Genomic DNA, 24,038 nt, shown 5'->3' with positions numbered 1-24,038 from the left:
CAGGTGGGAGAGGTTGGTTGTAACAACAGTGCTGCCATTTACAACTTGAGTGCAAGCGTTGCTGCTGATGTAGTAAATGAATACAGCTCATCAGTGAGCCACAGCACAAGGCTGCTGCTGAAGCTGGGATTTGGCCATGGCCGGAGAGCGCGGAGCAGTCAGCAAGTGGGGATGAGGCGGGTCACTCAGATACCAGCCCTACAAGACATGGCCATGAACGATCCCATCACAAGGCACACCCTTTGCCTCTGCAATCCCCTTTCTTGGCTTCCTCCTTTTTCCTGCATTAACTGGTCTTTTCGTAGGTTATTTCCTTCCAGGGTACATGCATCTGTACTATTAATCTCATCTCTATCAGAGAGCAGTAGTTCTACCGCTGCATCATTACACGTCTCCTGGCAGTGAAGAACCTGACACCGAGAGCTCCTTTCCCCCCAGGTGTGAGGCATTTCTGGAGGGCTGTGACACACTGCTGGGTCCTCTTCCCCACTCTGCATGCCCAGCTTCTGCAGTCACAAAAGCATCTCTAGCTTGTTGCTTACCAAACATACTAGGACAGAGAGTGACACCAGTAAATATTGAGGTTCAGTAGCTGTTGATGAGTCTTTTTGCCCTCCTTGGCCACAGCACTGTAAAGCAAGGGCTAGCAATACTAGTGACTGCAGCAAAGCAGAGGTCAGGCTGCCTTTTTACTTTTATGTAAGGTAATCTGTGAAACAGAAAAATGGGCTTGTGTCTGTGTGCTTTCTAAGGACCTATAAAACAGCTTGAGGCTTTTGCCTTGAGGCTTGTTTATAGTTTGACTTCCTAAAATCATGGCAAATACAGCCACCACATGGGTCTCTCTGCCTGGCTATCCAGTCGCATCACCACAGAGCTTGAATGTGTTGCCCAACTTCGGCTGAGTCAGAGTGCTGCTATGGCAGAAGTCAGCGTCTTACAGCTTTTGACCCAAGTCAGGGTTAAAAATGCACATGTAAACCCAACATCAGCTGACGTCCCTTCCCACAGAGGTTGGCATTTGGGGTTTCTTGTCCTACCTAACCTGTTTGGTCATTTCATCTGAGAGAGAGTCACAAAGACCCTTTGTAAACCAGCGGACTTGGGCGTGCTCCTGAGCTCCCAGGTCTGCTTGCATGCCACAGCAGCTGCACCCTGACCCCATGTTACAGTGAGATCTGGGTGTAAACAAGCTTTTTCTCTGCTTCTACACCTTGGTTTCTTCGAGAAAAAGTCACAGCCTGCCTATGGCTCAGGAGGGAGAACCGGTGAGCTCAGGCCAAGTCACAAGCAGGATCCTGAGGTGCAGGACACTTGGGAAGCCCATGGCAGACAGCTACTGCTCAGTATGGACACAGCCAGAGACAGCCACAGAGGGGCACTACTACAAAAGTGCACTGCTACAGAACAGCGGGAATAGACTTTATTTAATAATTTGTACAAGGAACACAATAGTAATTCAATAATTCCATTTATTAATTGTCAAATAGTAACCCACTGCAATAAGAAACAAAAAATCAACACAAAAATAAGTTGTGGTGTGTATGTGTTTGTGTGTGTGTGTAACTTAAAATGGCAAGAGCAAGAACAAAAAATAAACCTTCAAATGAGTATGTTATATACAGTCAGTATGATCGTGTTACTTTGCTGGATAGATTAATTTGGTGTTATCCAATCTTAGCAACAGGCCTAAGTATTGCTGCAAATAACTGGAGGGCAAACCCAAAGCAGAAAAACAAACCCATAAATAACATGAAGGATTAAAGGTACCTCCTGCAGAAAAGAAACAGTGGTGCTTTGTGTCATATCTGAAACCCTTTCATAATGGATATTTTGTGCTAAAACTCTTTATGTGACCATACATGGAATTCCATCATTTAAATAAAAGTGGAAAAAAATCCCAACCTTTCACAACTGCCTTTTTTTTCCTCCCTTCACTCAATGTGTTTAAATTATTTTTCTATACAAGGTAAGTACATTGTCTGTACAAAGTTAAATATACATATTTACAGTCAAACTTCTGAGACACTGAGCCTTCTCTTCCGCTAACCTAGGCGGAAGACAAGCCTACTTGATTTCAAACCCAGGAGCATGGCTAGTTTATCAAAACGTTGCAAGTCGTGCTAACAGTTAGTTGAAGTTATTCTTAGTAAATCTGTATAAAAGCATCAGCATAAAAATAGGCATTTTATATTATTAAATACGGCTTATGACAAAATAGCAATCTAACCCTTTGCTATTTGTATGGTAACTGTAGGAAGCAGAGTCTGATAGAACCGGTTTTGTTTATGCTTTTTCTTAATAACAAAATGTCTATCAAAAGAGTATTCGTAGTGGATTTACAGGCAAGCATACAGGCAAGCCATGTTTTTGTTCCTCGAGGAAATACGAATCTATGTAACTGGTAATAACTGCTGGGAACAGCTTTCCAAATTGATTAGACTTTTTTGTATGACTAAGAGGCAGCCAAAATGCATGTATTTATTTGAGACCTCCTATGAACGCTGTAACCAAAAAAAAAAAGGCACCCTCAGTGATACATTGATACGTTGCTCAGATTTATCAGAGCCACTAATATTTAATGCTGGGAAAGGAGCAAAGTCTTCATCCCAAAGAGTATGCTTCAAACAGTGTGTGATCCTTTAGAGCCAGCAACAGGGCAGAAGAAGCAGAGAAAGTGAACGGCTGTAGGACTCATAAACAGGATTTGCTCTCACGGATGTTCTGTTTATTGGTTCTATTCTTTGTGCAGATAAATGTCAAAGCCAGGCTGATTTCTCTTTAAAAAAAAGAGGACTCGGTTTGTTTTGATGCACACAATACACTCACACACACACACACACCCCCTGCACAAAAGAAAAAAAAACCCTGCAGAGATAGGTAATATGTTGTTAAAGGGTTTGGGATTTTTGTGTATTTGCATTATGCTTTCGCTGACCTCTCTGGATTAAACCACCAGTCCCAAATTCCTTTTCCACACAGAGCTCTGCAGTGTAAGCGTATCAGCTGTCCTCTTCCTCTACTGGGTCTTAAGGTGCATGACATGAAGGAAGGATTTTCTATGGAAGTGGAAGGCAGAGCAAAGTGAGTCTTCAGCGAGGCAGAAACCAGGCAGAAAACCTGGCCTCCCTGAACCTCGCCAGTGAAAGGGAGCAGCTGCAGACTGCACACTGCCCCAAAGCACTATCCTACCTCAACACACAAACGAAACCTATACCGTGTGCTTCCCTGAAGCCTTCTCAGAGGTAAGTACTCCATACAAATTAAGATTATCACCAGAAGTCTTGCTGGGGAGGGGAGAGGAATACACAAAGGCAGCACTGTAAACCAGAAACTGTCTCTTCTTCAGCAAACAAATCACACCCTGAATCCGTGGAAGCAGGGCTACACATTCAACTCAGTACTGTACCACATAACCACATCCTCCTAACACGTCTTGTCTCTTGTCTATTACATTCATAAATTGTCTGTTTCTTCACTGTTTAAAAACACCATCTGGAAAACAACCCCATCGCTGTCACAGTGGAATCACTGTTATTTTACAGGTACAGAAGCTTCACATAGTTGCCTGGGAAGGTGCCGAACTGCCTTGTTCTCCTGGACGTACCTGTTGCAAAATAAAACACAAGGAAGCCAGAGTAAGATGGACCCATGCAAGGAAGGCTTAGGGGTTTAAAAAGGTAGAGGTGGCAGCCTCTTCTGCTTGCAGGCATTGCTTTCTAAAACTAAACAGGAGTCCTGGTCAAAGAGCCTTTTGGTATAGATGACATCACAACTAGTTCTGCTACTAATCATCTTTGGTCTTCCCTTTTAACAATTAATAAGATGCTGGTGAAAGCTCCTGGGCCTATAGGCTAGCAGCCAAACTCCTATTGGTGTAAATGAGCTAATCTCCCTTAAGAAGAGATAACAAGCCTAGATTTGCAGTGTTGAGGTGGAGAACACTGTTCAGACTTGCATTCTTTGAAGGTAAAGCTTCAAAAGTTTAGCTAGATTTTGCTAAACATACAGCTACAGATGAGGCTGGATTTTCAGGGACTGCAACTCCCATCCATGTGTTCCCTTTGTCCCCTACTTGCCACGGCTCCCTCAGCTTTGGAAAAGCTACAGAAAGCCAGTTTTCCTTGGTTCCCCCTGTTGCTCTGCCATCCGTGTGAGCAAGAAAGATCAAGATGAAGAGTGGAACAAGGAAATTAAGAAGAGAAAAAAGGAAAGGCAAGTGTCACACTCACCCACAAACCAGCCGTCGTCACATTTCTCCATGACATCGACAATGTCACCGTCCCTCAGTTCCAGCTCATCATCGTTCTGAGGAGTATAGCTGTAGAGGGCTTGGTAGCTAACTCTAAAACCAGAAAGATACTGCACATTAGCCATTGGACATCCATTCAGAAGGAGATGTGTCCCTTCCCCTTTCTAATTCCTATTATATTTTGTTCAATGCAGTCTGGACCTGTGTTTTCCATTTGAGAGGTGGAAGCCAACGGCATTAAATTGGCTGTTGTCACAAGGCCACGGCAGTAAAAAGCGTCACGCCTGCAGTGTAGGGGATATGCGGAGAGCTTCCGTCTCCTTTTTGCCATGTAGTTGTCTCCATAGACTGTAACAACTGGAGTCTTCCTAACGTGTAGCACCTAGAGAGTGTACGAGCGCAGACGTCCCAATGAATGCAAGCCAAAACCTGGATACACTCATTGCTGGGCTAAATGAGACATCTGTTCCCTTGTCCGGGCACATAGGCAGGGCCATGAATGACCAAATGGCAGAGTGAAGGACTCTGCCATTTGGAAAAGGCAGGAGGAAAAAGAGAGTGCCTACTCTACCACACTAAGGTTGCTGGATAAATCATAGCTGAGGAGCAACAGCGCAAACAAAATCTAAGGTTGAATCCTGCCCTGAGATACCACTTACACCAGAGGCACTCTGTATTTATCAGAAAGGAACCTTACGGCATCGAAACAATCTTTGGGCAAATTTGGGCAGGCTTGGATCCCCTGCCTGTGGGGACTGAAGACAGAGCTGATGTGAGACTTTCCGTTCTGCATGGAGGAGCAGGGGGAAAGCAAAGGCTCCTTTCAGGAGCCAACTGCCAAGGAACTTCAGTCCCCAGCATGCAGTGCGGGCTACTTCTCAAAACCAACAGTGAAAGGCCCCACCAAGCTTAATGGCAGCTCCAGGTTTAAACCCACCAGACAGGTTTGAAAATCTCAGCCTTCATTTCTCAGATCATTCAGCCACCAATTCACCTGTGGAACTGGCCAACAACACACCAAGTGGCATCGGTGTTGGGACTGCTCACTGTACTGTGAGAAGCTAAGAACAGGGGTGAACACATTGACCCACACCATATGAGTGAGGTGTAGCCAGTGGATATTAATTTGTCTCCGGTTTCAAGACATTGAGATAGTCTCCATAACCAGCATGAATCAAGGGTCCAAAGGAGACCCAGTCCTGGATCATGAGATCATTGTTTCAGGTGCTATACAGACACAAAGATCCCAGTTTTAAACTACTCATGATGATAAGTGGCTGACATTTTCCTGTAATTCTAATTTAACTCCTGAAACGCTGAAGCTTTCACGCCTCCCCGTCTTCAACACCAGTCAGAGACAAGGCCCCTGGAAGAGATGGGAGCCAAAAGGACTTACATGTCTCGTGGTGTTTGACTTCTGTCAGGGCTGGCTCCTTGCTGCTGTGCTTGAGGTTGCTGAGAAATGATGAGAGATGGTTTATGGTCATTAGAGGTCACCTTGTGGTGAGAGTCAAGAGGCTGAGAAATAGTACTGCAGTAATGAACAGACTTTTCTGCAATGTTTATGATCTCATTGCAAACAGCTTCCTGCGTAGTAGGCAGCATTGACATCCAAGAATACCCAAAGGACAGTCAACAGGGGAGAGGGAGGGAAAAATATAGACAAGAAGAGATGGGACATTCCAGATGCAGCACAAAAGTCCAGTAAAAAAAAAAAAAAAAAAAAAAGAGAGTTGTAGGTCCAGGTAAATATCCAGGTAGTGAAGTGCAGAAGGGATCCAGGTGTAAGCATGGAAAAACAGGCAAGATACAGAAGAATTTGGCATTTAGTTTGAAGATTTGTAACAAATACATATACATATATTTTTAAAAACAGCAGCAGCATAAGAGATTGCAATTAGTTATGCAGTGGCACCATTACAAATGCTATGAAGTCAGTTCAAGAATGCAAGGCGGGCCGCTCCATTCATGCATTTTGCTTCGTTTAACTTATACCCAGGGACTGGCAGCACAATTAGCCCAGCTTCGCATTGGCTATGACAGTTTTTCTAATGGCTAAATTCCCTTTTTCTGTTGCAAACAAAACAATATATGCAAATCAATAAATATGTACCTACTTTGCAGCTAAAAATAGTGCTGGCATTTTATCTCTACTGAGGTGTTACTGTCTGGCTGAAGACAGTCTAGGACTACACATCTGATTTAAACAGTGGCCTTACCACATAGCTCTTTTCAGACTCTGTGAGATCTGGTCCAGCTCTCAATGAATGGTGGGAAGGCTGTGTGATCACCAAGCAAATGATAAGGAAGATATTTTAGCAGATGTTACACTGGGCAGAATTAAAAAAATTTAAATGGAGTGCAGACAACAAAAGAAAATTAACAACTCTTCCCCTCCCCACCCCAACACCACGTTTCTTGGACAGCAAGGTCTTTCATTTACACAAGAGACATTAAGGGTACAGTAATGCAACTGCACTGCAGCACACAGAATAATGCTGCAAAGAGAAAGGTGACAAAGAAACAGAAGCTCAGACCAGGGAATCAGAGAGGAGGGTTATGGACACCGCTACAACCAGAAATGGTATATAGTGTCATACTGCATTCCTGCGGGGGGGGGAACCAAGGACAGAAGCACATACTTGAGAGCATCAAACTTGAAAGGCCAAAAGCATGCTGAGAGGAATCTGCTGCTGTTTTTAGAAAAGTCCTCAACGACTTTGACACAGGAGAGAACAGTAACCCACTTGCTTCTTAAAAAAAGACCAGCTCAGGTCCTCGGAAGGCACACTGCTGTGTAGCCCCATCAAAATCACTCTAGCTTGTACCAAGCGAGGATCTGAGCTGCTCTGTTAATTCCCACAACAAGGCAGAGCTTCAGGTCAGAGGAGGCCCTGACTGGAAAACCCAGGTCCAAACACCACCACCTGTGAAGTTTCTGGACTCTGCCCTGCCTCTCTCCTCAGTCACAACTCTTCACAGGGACTCGCGTGTCCCAGGGCACAGCAAGGAAAATCAGCGTGTTTGGGGTTGGAGGTTTATGGGGAAGGGGAAGGTCACTGAGAAAGTCGCACAGGTATCCAGAGCCTGGTTTTGCACGCTTTTTGCATAATCAAACACCTACTGAGAGCAAGGGGCATGCTGTGAGCAAATGGGATGTCTGAACTAGTGTAGGGTTATTTGTACTACCTGCAGGACTGCTTGGCAAAGTGGATTGGATAAGATACAGAGCATTGTCATCCTCTGTGATCATTCAACACAATTTTCAACCCAAATTCCAAAGGCGTCTATTTTTATGCTTTCCCTCCTCCTCTTTATTCACTTCAACAATTCCCTTCAGTAAAAGGCTTGCTTTCTCATGGCACCCCGAGACAAAGCAGAAGCAGAGGATAAAGAGGTTTGTGACACCTTCAGCCCAAGCATGCTCAAAGAGTTTGGAGAAGTGCAGGGTGATGAGCTCATCCCTGTTTAATTCCCATTCTCAAAGCTTCTCTGAACCACATCTTGGACCTCTGGAGCTGTGCCTATCATTGTATTAAAGCAAACTGTCTCTTTTGAGGACTGTGACCCACTCTGGGCCAACCCAACCCCACAGCAAGCCCTTTGTAGTCAGCTCTACTGTCTGGGGCTGGAATCTGGGATCACTGCCCTAAGAAACAATGCTCTGTTACCATGTATATTTCTACAGAGAGAAAATTAAATGTAAGTTGGATAGGCTAATTGCAGTGGAATTCACATTCAAAGCATTTACTGTGGGGCTTGAAATCATCACAGGATTTCTGGAAGTCATTCCTGCCTGTATATCATTAGCCCTGAAAGGCAAATAGAATAATTAGAAATTTAAAATTAATATTGTGCAGACCAACTGGATGTAGTGTATCAAATCTGATGAGATCAGAGCTAACTCAGGTGGTCAAGTAGCTGGGAAAACCAATTTCCAGGCTGAGATGAGAGGCAGCTGTAAGAATGATTTTTTTTTTTTTTTTTTTAATTCACGAAATTGCTTCTCTGCTCCATACTAATAAATCGACTGCTGGAATTGCTCCATGAGCTCCTAAGACCGCATGGTCCATCTCTCATTGATTACTTGTGACCTCCCTGACCAGCTTTTCCTTCAAAAAGCATCAATAACTATGAATTAAATTAGTTATTTGAAAGCTAAAAAATTGACACTACCTCTGAATGCTCCATAGTGCAGACATGTATGTGTAATACCAGGAGGTGCAGCCTACCAGCATCAGAAACTTGGCCACGTTCCCTTTCCTGGCAGGATCCTCACGGGGACTTCCATGAGGCAGCTGGGCAGGGGCAGAGGCCAAGCAGTCCCCCTGTCCTCCCAGCAGCCCCCAGTTCCTGACAAGACACACGACCAAGCAGATCCCTTCTGGCCTCTGCTCCAGAGATCCAGGCAGCTCCTACCAAAGCTGTGGGTGTCTCTGCACTAACTCCCAGGGCTACAGCAGAGCCCTACAGTGAAGTGATGAAACACCCCAAAGTCAGCAACTATGCAGCATTAGCCAAACAGGATGAAAAACTGACCAGATCAGATCCTATAATTGTAGGCTGTAAATGTACCACACCACTGCTTCAAACAGGTGACCTTGATAGCACAGCCTAGATGGCTTTTTTAAAAAACAAACAAACAAAAAAACCCCCTACATTATTCTTACAGGGAGAGAAGAGAATAAAGGGAAAAAAAAAAAAAAAAAGGGTGCTATAGGTCCAAATGCTCTTCAAAGATGGGTTCGGAAAGCCCAGGTACTACCTACAGTGGTGGTTCCATGTGCCAGAGGTGGCTGAGGAATCACCAAGTGTGAGGCACAGCTCCAAAGTATAAAACACAGAGGTTCCCCCAAAACACTGAGCCAGCCCTGCTGCTACTGGAGGTAAACTGAGGGCCCTAAAAGTGAACAAGTATTCACAACCCACGGAGACAACCTAACTTCTACCCTCTCAGTCACACTACATGCTTTGTTAAGACTAAGTGAATAAACTTAAGCAGGTGCTTAAAGTATCTATGTCTCCATGTCTACAGACTCTACAAATACACAGTACAGTCAGTCCTGAAGCACAGCTGGCCACTGTTTCCACCTCATACAGAGTTTGAGGATGGATCTAAAGAGCACCACAGGTTTGTAAGAATACCAGAAAAAGGTTTTAACTGTTGGGAAGCAAGATGCTGGGGCTACTCAATAGTGCTCTCCCTGCTCTTAGCGAAGTCAGGTGTCATCAGTGTGTCTATCCATTGCAGCTCTTGTTTACATGTCTTCTTCCATTCCTGTCTGGTGGGAGTTAAAGGACTACATAAGCAAAGAGAAAGCTAAGCAGAACAGACTAATAGACAGACAAGACAGACAAATTGGTATCCCCTCAGAGAAGGGCACACATCAGCAGTGATGCTCCCACACATGAATGAAGAACCACGAGCAGGGAGGACTCCCCAGCCTAGCCGAAAGAAAAAAGGAAAACCTCTGCATACACCCAGCCCCAGCTCTGGTGAAAGCAAGGGGAAAGCTGGCCAAAGAGATCTCACAAAGGACATTGAAAAGGCTGCAGTGCGGAGTGGCCTGACCTAAAGGCCGTCAAAGTCAATGGAAAGACTCCTTGGCCCCTGGATCAGAAACTTGAAGGCTGTGTCTACAGCAGAAAAAACGCATCTCCCGTGGGGAGCAGGTACCAACACCTGCCGCAGGCTGTGCAGCTCCGGCTTGGACAATAAACACGTAAACACGCTGGGCAGAAACGCCATCGTGCTGAACCTGTGGGGCAGCAGAAAACCACTGTGGGGGGATAACAGCTTACCTTGGGAGATGGTGTGAAGTAATGACCATGCTAAGTCAGCGTAGCTGGTCTGTGCTGGGGAACATGGGCTCTGAGCATCCTCCTCATACTCACTCCCTCTCTACCAGCACAACTGGGTGAAATTACTCACCACTCTGCCTGAGTAGTTTTGCAGAAGTGGAAAGGAGCAGAGAGCCCCCCACTGACATCCCTCACTCTGCCGGGCGATACAGGGACCCTCGTCCAGCCACTCCTGCCTTCCCCAGCCCACAGTCGCGGTCTGGCCCTGCGGCCAAAGCTGCTGCACTACTCACACACTTGCTAGCACCGCTGCTGACTGTTACACTGTGCTAACAGGACCTCAGAGTAAAACACGTATTAAACTAGAAAATTCCCAAGGGTCCCTTGAGATAAATTAATTTGCTAGATTACATTACTGCTTAATATCATGTTCTACTGGAATATTGAAACAAATTATCTGTAAGTTATACTTGAAATACCTTCCACATGCTGTGGGGTCGTTCTTTTTTTCTTTTTAGTTTGGACTGTGAAACTAAACAAAAGGGAATAACTTCAGAATAGCTAAAAGAGCCGTTGCACTTTATATTGTTACTTAATGGAACAGGCAAGAACACGGTCCTTACACCAGTCCTGCACCAAAGAGGTCTTAAACCTGCAAAAACCCTGGGTCAGAATTTCTTAACTGGGGAGGTTCTCTATAATGAGAAAGAAAACTAAAATTCAAAATGGTAAAATACCTCAAACAGCAGGGATGGGCAATAATGGAAAAAACCAGCAAACTTCCCATGTCTACTAAGTGCTTGTCTCATTTGATTAAAATCAATTAAAAGATGACAAATTTTTTGAAAAGGCCTCCAGGATATTACCTGCAGTTCTGCTGAAGCCATCGGCCTCTGTACGGGTCATGCAGATAATGAGAAGTCATTTGCACATATAAATACCACTCCTGCTCCCTAAACAACTGTAGACCCAGAGCTAGAAAGGAGGTCAAGACTACCGATAATGTCACGCCCAGTTTTAACTTGACACTGACAATGCTCTGGTTGTCAAGGCATATAAAACATAAATTTTGGCTTGACTCTGCCTCCAAAGAAAGGCCACAGGGTCCTATTACAATCAGGTGCAACACCTAAAATAGAACTGTGTGCTAGTCAGCGCTCGGGAGAAACATCTTTCCCTAAAGGTGGCTCTACTCCTGCTCTTTTGAGTCACATACATCCAGTACAAGCACCAGCAGGACCAATAGATCAGAGGTCAGGAGAAAGGCCAACACAGAAGACATATATGGATTTTTAACATAAAGCAGAATATGTATCCTATTAGACTCTGATATGGAAACTGAAAGGGAAGCAGGAGGTGGTTGTTCAGTGAAAAGTTGTGCAAGCTCACGATCAGAGGGAAATGAGGTGAGTAAAGGTAACAGGAAAATTTCAGGGTTAAAGCTGTAGCTCGCTCTCATAAACTGATCAAGAAAATAAGTAACATTGGCAACTACTTCCCACGCTCATCCTGCCTGAGCAGTCTGCCTGGTTCACTGATCAAGCCGAAGATTGCTTCCCCAATACCCATCCCTACAAACTCAGTCCAGTTTTTGCCAACTGTGAGCTTTCTGTTTCAAATATTGCCATCTTGTGGAAGCTGCCTGGAAGGACTGACGAGACACCAGCAGCTAGGAGCACTGCTCATTCCCGGACCCTGCACATCCCAGCCACACAGTGCTGAGGCTGAGTTGGTTATGCTGCACAGACCCTACTGCATCCCTCCTTAAAGACGTTTGTAGCTCTCAGCAACAGAGCTGGGCACCTCTGAATGCTACCTGAGAAGGCTGGAACAGGTCCCTGACATTGTGGATACCAAGTTGTATATGCCTTATCCCCAGCTCTGAGACGCTCAAACCCTGAATCCTGATCTCGGGTGGTTAAACAAAACCTGAACCGGAGTATCTCACACTACACCATTCCTGCTAACAAGGCCACTGATACTGCCTTATAACGCAATCAAGCTGCAGGAACTTAAGGTCAGAACTAAATAAGCCCTGGGTTAATCCTTTGGAGGAACAGAAAATCAGATCCCCAGCTGGTACAAACTGGCAGAAACCCAGACTTGAGCTATGTGGATTTGCACCAGCTGAAGATTTTGCCAATACCTGCCCTTCTGCACAGCCTGGAAGTAATTTTAAATTATTTAAAAAAAAAATAAAAATTCTGAATTCAATGACAGGAGAAATATCTCACCTGTGGAATCAATGAATGGCTAAACAAGCGTCTGACAAAACAATGGCATGGCATGGAAACAACTCTAAGTAATGGAAGAGTAATCAGCAAAGATGATTACCTGTGGCTTATTGACTCTGCGTGTAAGTCTGGGAGGTGGTTGTGTTGTGACAGTAGAGGAAGAGAGGGCAGAGGAAGAGAGAGGAGCAGATGAAGAGAATGCTTTTGAGTCTGCAGTCTTTTGAAGAAAAGAAAAGTTGGTCAGATTGGCACACACTCTCTTATCACAATCACTGCTAGTGATAAGAGCATCTACTCTCCAGTAAATTTGATGCACACACAGCAAACGTAACTCCATGCAAGGGCAAGTGCAGTTTCCAGTCGGTTTGTCGGAGCTGACCACCTCATTCTGTTTTAAACATGCAGGTTATGCCTGTAAAAAATGCTACTAAAAATATATCCAGATGGTAAACAGCACAGTCTTCATACAGCTTTCAATATACATCTAGTTATGATTCCAGCAGAAATCAAACAATTTGTCATAAGATTTCCCAGTGCGAAATGTGTCATCTTAGAAACCCTAGTTCCTCATTATTTAACCTTGGCTAAGATGGAGTATATCATGGAGGCTATCGCAGTGCATCCAAGACAGTATTTATAAGGCTATGATTTTGAGCTCCCCAAACCTCCACTCTTATACAAGGTAGCATGGGGGTGCTGTAATGTACTTGGGCTGGCTGTAGCCTGCAATGGACCCCAAGTCAACTGAGAGCTGCAAAGTAAGGCAGATCTCCTATACCAAGACTGGGGGCAGAAGATACATTGCAGAAGCTACTGCAGGGTTCCCCATGTTCCCTCTCATTGTAACATACAGCTACATATAACTAAAAACTCTTGGGGAAAAGCATCACTAGGTCTAATTCTCATTTGTGGCTAGACCCTTTCACATAATTTTGGAAATGCAAAGGTAATAAATTCCACTCCATCCATAGATAACAGTCAAGTCTCCCTGACTTAGTCATGCACATCCCAGGCTAAGGTTCACTAAACCACAGGCTCCAGGATCAACAGGGGACAGCTTGTGTGATTCTGGGACCCAAGCTGATGTTTACAAGGCTTTTCAGTCCTTGGCTTTAGGAGGAACAAATAAATCTTATAACCAAAGATGATCCATTGCACACTGGAAAATCTCTGAATAGCAAGGAATTGCCTGTATTCTACACAGTGAGGTATATGGGCATGAGGCCTGTGTGATACTTTCATCTGATACATCTGGTAATAGCCGCTATCTGGGACAATCATCTCATTAGACGTGACCAGTTGAGTGAAGTCCTGTCTTATTATCTATTCTAAAATAATTTTCACTACACTGCTCCTGAGCCCTTTTCTACAACTTTTTGATCTGCTATCCAGTGAATGCCACTGGTGACCCCTGGAAGAAGGTCTTAGGATCATCAAAATGACACATGGCAGCCATGGGCTCTGCCTGGCCAGCAGAGCAGCACAAACCTCAACACACCAGTTAAAATCAGCAATTCAGAGCAGCACACACACATGCAGGAGAAGTACCTTCTTTTCCCCGCTTTGAAACTTTCCCAGATCACCTTTCCTCATGCCTCTTTTCTCTGTTTTACCTCCCTGCACAATAGCCATTAGCTCCTGACACAACTGGTTGTCCTCAGAGGAACTCACAGGTCTCTTTTCTGGGCTCACACGCATGTCTAGTTGGGATGGTTTCAGGCAGCGCTCAACAGAGATCTTGGAAACAGCATGAGCACCCTGCTCGGGGTTGCTGCTGCTCTCTCTAGTCTTTTGGAGCCAGGCTTGGCTGCCAGTGATGTGATGCTGCTCTGCAAGGACGCTTTCGGGGCTCTCCACTGCCCAGCGAGGGGAGTTAGAGTAGCTCACGCTGGGAGAAAGGGAGCCAACAAACTTTTCTTCGCTTTGCGGAGTGACCTGATAGAAACTGCGAGCGGAGGACTGAGGTCTGGATGAGTAAGAGGGCAAGGGGGATTTAATGGACCTGGGAGTCGAGGAGCCAGAGAGATGAGAATGGTGGAGGCTGACCGTGGGGGAAGGGCTGGCTGCAGCAGAAGGCGAGAGATAGTCAGCGTGAGAGAGAGAGGCTTCAGGCGGAGAAGGCAATGGAGGAGTTATGGCAGGAGTGGTGCTAGGAGACACTCCCACGGTCAGAGCAATCCACTCGGATGTGACCGCCTGCACCTCTGGAGATAAGGCGCGGCGCGCGAAAGGCAAAGGCGGAGGAGTTGGTGTATGGAGCAGCTCAGAGCTGGGAGACTTGAAGGAGACAAAAGCAGGAGAGAAAAAGAAAGAAATGAACAAAAAATAATAAAGGAAAATACAAAACGACCGAGCAAAAGTAAAAGGAGAGAGAGCAAGTGTGGAGAGGAGCAGATCTGTGACCAAGCATGGTGCATAAGTTTTCCACAGACAGCTGCACCATGTTGGAGAACGTGCTGTCCACAGCTACTCCAATCACGGACTCCAGTCTGTATCTGTGCTGCTAATACCCTTCTCCAGCCTCTACCAGGATGCCAGACACAAAAAGTCTTGTGGAAGATCTTAGACTTCATACCATATGCCCTAAGTCCCTGTGGGAGCAGTTGCAGCCACCATGCATGATGGCAGCATGCAGCATTTGATTGGCCTGGCAGTAATACCTGGGGCTCCAGCAACTCACACTGTGGACCCAGTCAGAATTCACTGCTGCAATGAATTTTGACTTTATCCAACTCTAGCATGAGCAATGCCTGCTCCTGAAGAAACCTGTATTGCTGAAGCTGTGGAGGAGAAAGGGATCAAAAATGCTGGCTGTGGCTATTTAGTCTTTAGGTGATTAAAGCAGGTCCTATGTTTATAAAGGCAGAACACAACTGAGTTCTGCCCTTAGCTATTACCACCAGTGACATCAATGAGATCAGCTACATTAGCACTGATCACTGTGTTTCTCAGTCCTCTGCCAAGTTAGGCAAAAAGTAAGGGAGATAATTGATTTACTAGGGAAGGAATCAAAACAATAGCAAAGGAAACCAAAAAGGGGTGGATACGATCCCTTCCATCAAAGGGACAAGCTTGCAGAGAGCTGGTGGCAGACAGGCCACGGTTATGGAGAGACTGCCAAGCTCAAACAGAAATGCTCAGCTGAGGTCCACTTTGACAGGGAACCCCAAACAAGCAACAAGTCTTTCCTCTTTACACAGTGGCTAAGAATAAAAACACTCCTTTTAGGGAAGATCCAGACAGACACCAGGCATGAGCCATGGCAGCTTTTCCCATCCGTCCTGTATCATATATCCCTTCCTCCCAGTCCTAATTCTCCACTTTTGTTCCTTGCAGTCTTGACCTCAGAATGACCTTGCTTTGGTCCTGTGGGTGAGAGGGGGGATGCACCAGAACCTCATGGCCGAGACCCAAACACGTATGCTGACCTTCGAAAGCATGAGTATTTGCAGGATGAGAACAAAACAAAGGGATTTAGAGACTCACTGCCTCCCTGATATGTTTTCCATGGCAAACATTCTGGGATCCCTATACAATTACCTGCTGCCATTTTGATTTCTGGTTGGAACTGCAGTATGGTTTATAGGGAATCTAATATTCATGGAAGATCCCAGACTGGCCTGCTCTCAAGACCTGAGTTCATTTAAGCACCAATTTCAAATAATACAGGCTGCTCTCCTGACCTTGTCTCCCAAAACCTTGGTTGTATGCTGGAACATTTAGAAGTATACAGCTTGATTCAAGCTGACTGGGATCAACATAATGACTGCTACAGACTGTAACAGCCTGTGACACACTTTTAATAGTCATAATAAAAAATTCACTCATCACAGTGGAGGTCTGTAAAGTGTAAACACACACTCAGGAGGAGCTGGATCACCAATTCATTCCATCTCTGGCAGTGAAATTTATTCAAATGGCTGTGAACTGCAGCCCTTTCAACCTGGCCTGAATTCAAGCTACAGATCAGAGATGAAAAGCTGAGTCTCCAAATCCCCAAATGACCCATTCATTAACCTTTCTGGTAAATGAAACATCACCTTTTCCTGCAGTTGCAGCATACTGCAGGGAGCACATAGCTTTTACTGCACAAAACATTAGTCTTAGCTACAGCTTTTTTCAGCTGTTGCTTCTTGCACAGCAACGGCAACATCCCTCTGTTCTGCAAGGTGCTGTAACTGGCTGCACCTAGTCCAAATACCTGTGGTGAAGCTGTCATGCTGCGGTTAGGGGAGAGGGACATTGGTGGGTCAGGATAGTCAACAGCATTCTTGACCACTGGCCGTTTGAGCACCTCCACGTAAGTGACAGGGAAGATGCCTTGGCGATTGGTGCCAGAGATTTTTCCTTCATACCAATTCTCATCCACTCGTCGAATCAACGTGATCCTTTCACCCTATGGGAAGGAACAGTAATGTAGTCCAGACTTCAACGTATCTCATCATTCCAAAGCAGATTACATTTTTAATCTTGCTGCAGCTGACTTAAAACAATCAGAGGCTCTCAGCCTCCCCTATTTCCCAGTTATGTGGTCCTAACCCTAACCTCTGGGTGGGAACAATATTTTTCAGTTCAGAGAAGGAGGAAATGCAGACCATAGAATCATAGAATCATTTAGGTTGGAAAAGACCTTCAAGATCATTGAGTCCAACCATCAACCATACCCACTAAAACATGTCCTGAAGTACCCCATCTACTTGCTTTTTGAATACCTCCAGGGATGGTGACTCAACCACTTCCCTGGGCAGCCTATTCCAATGTCTGACAAGCCTCTCAGTAAAAAAATTTTTCCTAATATCTAACCTAAGTCTCCCTTGCCTCAACTTGAGGCCATTTCCTCTCGTCCTATCTCCAGCCACCTGACAGAAAAGACCAGCACCCACCTCACTACAAACCCCCTTCAGTCAGGTAGATAGATATTCTGGTGCTGCCTTGGGCTGTCTGCAGACTCAGTTATGCTCACATTTTCAAGACCCTACTTGCTAAAGCTAGTTAAAAAAGTGGAAACCAGCAGTTTCAGGATGACCATGAGACTCTCAGGGCTATGAGGTGTATAGGGAGTATGCAAAGGTCTGCAGTTTAAACTAGGTCTCTCTGTGCTGTCTCCTGTTTTGCTGACAAATGAAGTGACTTCCAAATCCTTAATATAAACTGCAAGCCCCACCTTCATGTATAATTAAGAGAGACGAAAGACAAGATCTAATCTGAGCATCAAAACAGAAAGCTGGTTAAGATGGAGAAACACTGCTACTTAATCTAAATATGGGTGACTTTGCTCTGAACAGCCATTACACAACCCATTCCTATGCCTTCACTCTGCAGTCACTAGCCAGTCACTTCAATACCACTGAGCCTTGCTTGCCTGTGCTCAATGATTTGACTTGTACTACAAAGGAACATGAACCCTGTTTCCTTCTTTTCTATATTGCCATTCTCATGTGACTGTGTGCATCTCCACTGGAGAGGATCAGACTAGAGACATGTCACCAAATATCTAAATTTGCCTTGCAGAGCCAGGCTTCCAGCACTTGTCCTCGAAGTACCTTCTCAGCTAGCCCTAAGGAAGCAATTAGCATTTCTTGATTCAGCCTACCTGCAACACTCTCACTGCAATGCACTACATAATGACTATGGAGTAAAAACATGGGTGATGAGAAGGAATCCTTCCTGAATACAGAGTTCATCTTATTGGAGCTTTCATGTGGAAACTGCAAGTTACTAGTGTTAAAAAACTTCAGCATTTGTCTGGATTCAATTCATCATCACAACAAAAGTCCTACCTTTCTGAAGGACATTTCCACTTGGGTATCCCCATTGAAGTTGAACTTAGCAATAGCATCTCCATATTCCAATACTTGCAATGGTGATGGCTTTTTGGGCTGAGCTTTCTCAGCTGGTGGGAGGAGCTAGAATGCACAAACAGAATCAAATGAGTCACATACAAAAAGCCCACAAACTGGTCACTGGCAGAAAGGGAGTGGGCAAAGAGAACACCTGCAAGGAAAGCAGCTACCTCTATGTATGATCGTGGGAAGATGCCAACTCTGCCATGGTGTTCACCTTCATACCAGTTCTGGTCAATCTGCTTGTAAATGTAAACAATATCTCCTTTCTGCAGAGGAAGTTCCCTGTTAACAACACAAGCACTCCATCAGAACTTCACTGGAGAACAGACATGTTCTCTCCCTGTCCAGCAATCCCTAGGTACCAAGGTCTGCATCAGCCCTGTTGATACAAATCATGCTCCACCCAAAGTGAAAGCTACATGTTAAGAACATGATGTCCAGGGACTCTCTTGCTCTTTGGGCATCTTGTCAAAAAAGCTGGTCTATGAGGGCCCTACTAACCACACACCCTCCAGCGGCAATGGGATCAAGCTCAAGCAAAAGATGCCACTGGCTGCCTTCTATGTTGGATATGGGGAGCAGTGCTCAATTCCTGTTTTGAAACAGGTCATGTCACAAGTGCCTTCCAAAGAGACACATGATTTTAATGGAAGCTAGTTTGCTGGTTAGATGAACCCCCCCCACATGCCAATGTTGATCCTGCAATGATTACACTTCTGGTCCACTGACTTCACCTGGGCTAATGATTGGGATTTCAATCTATAGTCTTCAGTGCTAAAATTATGAATGTCTGCAGCTTGAGGAACTCCCACTGTGGGCAGCTTGTACTAGGCTCATAAACCTACTACTTGGGTCCCCACAGGAGAACAAACAACCCAGCCTTTCCTAACATGATTTTCACAAGCCCTCCTTTACTTTTGTCTGGCACCCTGCTACGTTCTGCTCAAGGGACATCACAGTTATACCTTACATCTGCCTCAGTTTTATTACAGGTGCTGGGAGATGCTCTGTAAATCATTACAAATCATCACCTATAGAACATATAACAAAATATTCCCAGGACATTAGCATCTGAGAAGAAAAACAGCAGGTCCTTCACTGAATTCTCTTCTTCTTCCTTCCCTCCCTAGCAATGTTAAAATGAGAGCTTCTCCAGGCTCACGCAGAGGGAAAGGCCTTCCAGGCCTTCTCTTCACAGCAGTGTTCCCCAAAAAGAATGAATAGTGCTGTGTGATTCACCCAAGGGACCACAACAGGGCTCGGAGCTACAACAGTGCCACCAGAAACATCCACTGTTGTATCCACAGATGCCAGGGGAACAGTGACCACTCTGTACCCTTATAGGTCCTGAATCAGGAAAATCCTCAGTCAAGAGCCCATTTACATGCTTAAAGCTAGGCATCTAAGTCCCTTGCTGACTTTGGGCTATGCTTAGCACAGTGAAAAGGATGCTGCTGTTCTGCATATCTATGTTCTTCTGACCACCTGTATGGCAGATTTACACAGTGAGCTACTAACACAGTTCTTCCAGCTCCTAAATCAGAGCACAACCAGCAATGTCATGCAGGGGAATCACTTCTGTCTTCTGCACAAGAGCAGTGACAGAGCTGCTGCCGAAAGGTCTCACCCAGCCACCCTGCTTACAAGGTGCAAGGAAGAACATCACCCAGAGAGCCATGGCTCCACCCACCCTCAGAGCACAGCACACACTTGTTCCAGTAAAGTAGGCAGGTTTGCCCTAAAAATCACATGGGATACAGATGCCCAGAGAAAGAAGACGTTTTCCTACAGGTCCTTTAGAGGCTACAACCTGCAGGATTCATACTACTTTTCCCTGCCTTACTATGGACACCTTTGCTTTGAGCTGCTGGAAAGACACTCCCAAAACATGAATCCAATTGCCTGACACTTCATAAATGGTGCATCCTAGGGCAAAAAGCAGAGGAAGAACACTCAGGGCAGTAGTAACAAGCAGTACTCACTTTAGCGTCTGTGCTTTAAAGTCAAACTTGGCTCTAGCAGGTCTCATCTAGAGAGCAAAAAAATCAACACATTAAAATAATAATTAGGTTTTTCAACCCTCTTCTACAGCCAACATTAGTCTGGGGAAGAAATTGAATGCAGATATTTGGCTACATCTTGTGTGCAACTGGTACTACAGTCCAAATATGCTGGATGGGTCTCTCCCACCAGGGCAAAAAGTGCTAACTTCTGGTATAACAGCAAGTAAGAGCTCTACAGGAAATGGATTTAACAGCAGTAAACTTTTAAATGTGACAAACCCTGTTGAATGAAAGCTGCTCCAGTAACTACTGTTACTGGGGCTCCAGGAGCAAATTGCCCTTGATGTGAATGTAAAAGCAAAATTTACCAGCTGGGAAAAAAAACAGTAGAATTTTATTTGATGTGGCTCTTATTGATTATTTCTGGCCCTGCTGAATCCTGCAATGTGACCCATGTACTCTGTATAAATTGGCAGGAAAGAGACAAAGGTGAGGAGGAAATACGAATAAATTAAGCATGTATCTAAAAAAAAAAAAAAAAAAAAGTCTTCAGTGGCTATAAAGCCAAAGAGGACATTGACAGCACACCTAGGCTTTAAAGCTTGATTTACTTGGTTGATTTTCTAATGGCCACAAAATATTCAGACAATTTTAAAGTCATTTTGGTAATAGAGCATAAAATAAGAAGTAGTCTCATTCATGCAACATCAGAGCATTTGAAACTACATAAAGGGCAGACAAGTGTACTCCATCCACACAGTGACCACCTCACCCACCACCACAGTGCAGCACCTCTGGGGAAGCAGAGCTGCTGTCAAGAGCCCCAGCAGTAATCCTTAAGGCAGAAAAAGGCATTTGGTCAGGACACCTGGACTAGCATCCAGCCCTTGGGCTCATGGGAAAACCATCTACCTCCTCCTTTGTCTCTTTCAGAAAGACCGACCAGGTCATACGCAGTGAAACATGCCGAGACTTTTTCCAGTTGTTTCTAAAGGACATTAAGCATCTTTCAAGAGAAGAAACAATCTACTTCTAAAAGAAACAATGAGACAGTCACATGGCCAGGATCAACAAGACAAAGTTTCTTAGCATAAGGCACAGACAAGAAGACAATGTAGCAATATGATGCAAAAGATGTAGAATGCCTTTGATTCACTAAAAGTAGCTGATATTTAAAGGCATGCATCACAGGTGTGCACCAGCAATTCTCAGCAGGCATGCTTTAACGTATGCAGCTTGGTAGAGATATCAATTAATTTACCAGGCACAAGAGTCAAAGCAGATCTAAATGAAGCCAGAATGGGAAAGGGGAAGGTGGAAAAAAAACAAACAACATTCTCTGAAGAGCTAATGTCGGCCTAAAGCACAACACTGTGAGAGGCAAATATTGCTTTGGGTCAAGCAGCAGACTGAGGTAACTAAAACAGACCTCTGACCCAGATTTCCTCTTTGCTGTATCGTCTACATTTAGGAGGTCCCCAAATCGCTCATTAGTGATAAACTGATGGTGCGTTGGAATAACCCCTGTGTGCCTTCTAGCTGCAATATCAGCTTCTTCTTGCTCACGTTTAAGTCGTCTCTGGTCCTCTAAAAGTTTCTGCCATAAAATTGCATAAAATGGGCAGTAAATCATCTAGTTAAAGGCATTCAAAAGCTGCCATAAATGTGACTTAAATAAAATTTCTGAGGTCCCAGCAAATAGCTGGGATTTTACAGTTCAACATAAAATACTGCTTCTACTAACTACACAATACCCTTTTGTTCTGCAAGCACAGAAGGTACATCACCATTACGGCATAACTGAACCCAGCTCATACAAAGGATCTGATCCACAGCTGATGGAAGTCAACGAGGAGTTTTTCTAAGTTTTGGCCAGGTCCTGGGAGCTTCTAAGAAGATTGCTGATAATGCAGAGGGCTGATCCAAACCCCCTTCAACCAATAAGGAGTTTCTCTCATTGACTTCCAAGAGACCCGAATCAGCCCCACAGTTAAGTTCTGAGGCACCAGACTCCCCTGAGCTTTGCAAGGAGCTTGGGAGAGTGCCTAACCACCCTCAGGTATCAGGTTCTCCCATACTTCCTTTGGGGTCATGTAATACACTTTGTAAAATAAAATAAATAAACCCCAAAGAATTATTTTGGGCTTCTGAAGTCTCTGGCACACTAATGGAAATGTGCATTCTTGACTACCTGGGCAGAAGGATTCTTCCACCTTTTGGGGCTGACTGTAGGCTGAAGAGTTCAGCCCTGTGCTAACTCATTTGAAGCCAGCAGGTCTTAGTGAATTCAGAGTTTTGCTCTTACACAAGTTTTAGTGCTGGATTTTGGAAGTGGAGGGGTTACTAACTGTTTCACGGGAGAAGACAGCAAAAATATATTTTTCACATAGGAATTAAGAGCAGGTTTTACCATATTTCAAAGCACACAAACATTATTTGAACTCAGAAAGTTAACACTAAAAAGAAAAACTTTTTTTTTTTTTTTCCCCAGGCAGTGAAAATTAATTCCAGCTTCCTGGAAAGCAATCACTTTATAACGTCTTTAACTCAGCTTGAATACATTGGTGCTGAAAAGTCTACGTGGCTTTCCTATTATTTCGGTTTGTCCCAGTGTTGCCCAGCCATTCCAAAAAGGACTGCTACATTCTGTCATCAACAGCTTGAGACACCATAAAGAATTATAATTTGCACTAGGGGGAAACTTCACGCTTTCTGATAGCTTAAAATATCGTACATTCTCTCTTCAAAACCTGAAGACCCCCACAAGAAAAATACTGTTCTCACCAGTTCAATTAATACTGACTCAAGTGGCTTGCTTGGAGAACAATAAAAACTTAACTCACAGAATAACCATTTCATTTTTATCTGTGATTACTGGGGTGTTGTACCACATCTCACATACATCTCCAACCTTTTTACATTCTTCAAAGCCCCCATATATCATTTTGTGCAATTGATAAGAACCATCAGGTTCATTTTAAACAAAAGCTAAACTGGACTACACATCGTACATTAAATCAGTGGCAGAGGTAGCATTAAAACATACTAGTTCCAGCTTGTTGCTCTAACTTCCAATGTACGTAGCCATGGACATACAAGCTGTCCTTATATAAGGCTGAATGCTGTATTTCTTGTATGTGGAGCTGCTACAACTGTTATTAGGCCATAAAGGAGGGCATTACCTCTTTATCGTCATGCCGTCTGCGTATAATTTCTTCTGGAGTTTCCATGTAATCAACTGGTGCAAAATGCCTTGGTGATTCTGAATCTACTTCGAAACAACATAAGGAAGTTAAAATACAGATGGATTTATCTAGCATAACCAGAAAGGAAAAAAATAGGTATTTTTAAACAATTGGTTTCCATTATGACAGTAAGGATTTTCAGTTGCTGTTGACCAAATTGCCAATCAGATATCAGTAATTTATCCATTTTCATTTTTTTCCCTTTTGGGCTGTATTTGAGAACAAAAATCCAAAAACAGGGAGAAAATAACAGTACAGGAAAGTGTAAAGACATAGAAGGACTTTGTGAAGAAAAGATTTGCTGCCATCACAGTATGATTTAGCATTTTACTGTTGAGAAAAATTTAACACGCGCGCGCGCGCACACACACAACTAGACCTTGAGAAACTGCTCCTTAAAGCAAATCATGTGGGTTTGGTTTATGTTCCCATGTGTGCGAATGATATAGGACTAGAAATATCTCATGTTGAGATTCTTGCATCCCCGGAGCTGCTTGAGAGACAAACTGAACCCGATGTGATTAGAAAGGCAGCGGAAATCATTTCTCAGAAGAGCAGCTGTTAACAAGTCCTGAACAAAAATGCTCAGCAAGACACGCAAAGGACGTTAGACAAACTAGGGGAAAAAACAGAGAGAGTCATGGGATGCAAAGGCG

At 44.3% G+C, this 24,038-nt stretch overlaps 1 protein-coding gene across 42 annotated transcripts in view; it reads right to left on the bottom strand.

The window, feature by feature from the left end:
* Positions 1 to 1,454: 1,454 nt before the first annotated feature.
* The window catches only part of SORBS1 (sorbin and SH3 domain containing 1), an 81,507-nt gene continuing 58,923 nt past the window's right edge, over positions 1,455 to 24,038 (bottom strand). For 21 of the 42 annotated variants that reach the window (XM_052798295.1, XM_052798300.1, XM_052798296.1 and 18 more), the window contains 12 exons: positions 23,320 to 23,405; positions 21,567 to 21,734; positions 20,117 to 20,163; positions 18,302 to 18,416; positions 18,069 to 18,194; positions 16,490 to 16,684; positions 13,837 to 14,565; positions 12,389 to 12,505; positions 6,472 to 6,531; positions 5,649 to 5,839; positions 4,233 to 4,345; positions 1,455 to 3,607 (listed from right to left, as the gene is read on the bottom strand). In XM_052798295.1, the coding sequence (XP_052654255.1) occupies positions 3,540 to 3,607; positions 4,233 to 4,345; positions 5,649 to 5,839; positions 6,472 to 6,531; positions 12,389 to 12,505; positions 13,837 to 14,565; positions 16,490 to 16,684; positions 18,069 to 18,194; positions 18,302 to 18,416; positions 20,117 to 20,163; positions 21,567 to 21,734; positions 23,320 to 23,405 (2,015 nt within the window). In that variant the 3' untranslated portion in view covers positions 1,455 to 3,539. Of the gene's footprint in view, positions 3,608 to 4,232; positions 4,346 to 5,648; positions 5,840 to 6,471; positions 6,532 to 12,388; positions 12,506 to 13,836; positions 14,566 to 16,489; positions 16,685 to 18,068; positions 18,195 to 18,301; positions 18,417 to 20,116; positions 20,164 to 21,566; positions 21,735 to 23,319; positions 23,409 to 24,038 lie in introns of all 42 variants that reach the window. The other 21 variants (XM_052798318.1, XM_052798319.1, XM_052798322.1 and 18 more) reach the window with 5 other exon arrangements.

The sequence above is a fragment of the Harpia harpyja genome, chromosome 10, assembly GCF_026419915.1.
Source record: "Harpia harpyja isolate bHarHar1 chromosome 10, bHarHar1 primary haplotype, whole genome shotgun sequence".
In the NCBI taxonomy this organism is placed as follows: Eukaryota; Metazoa; Chordata; class Aves; order Accipitriformes; family Accipitridae; genus Harpia; species Harpia harpyja.
This window is presented reverse-complemented; position numbering and strand designations above follow the sequence as displayed.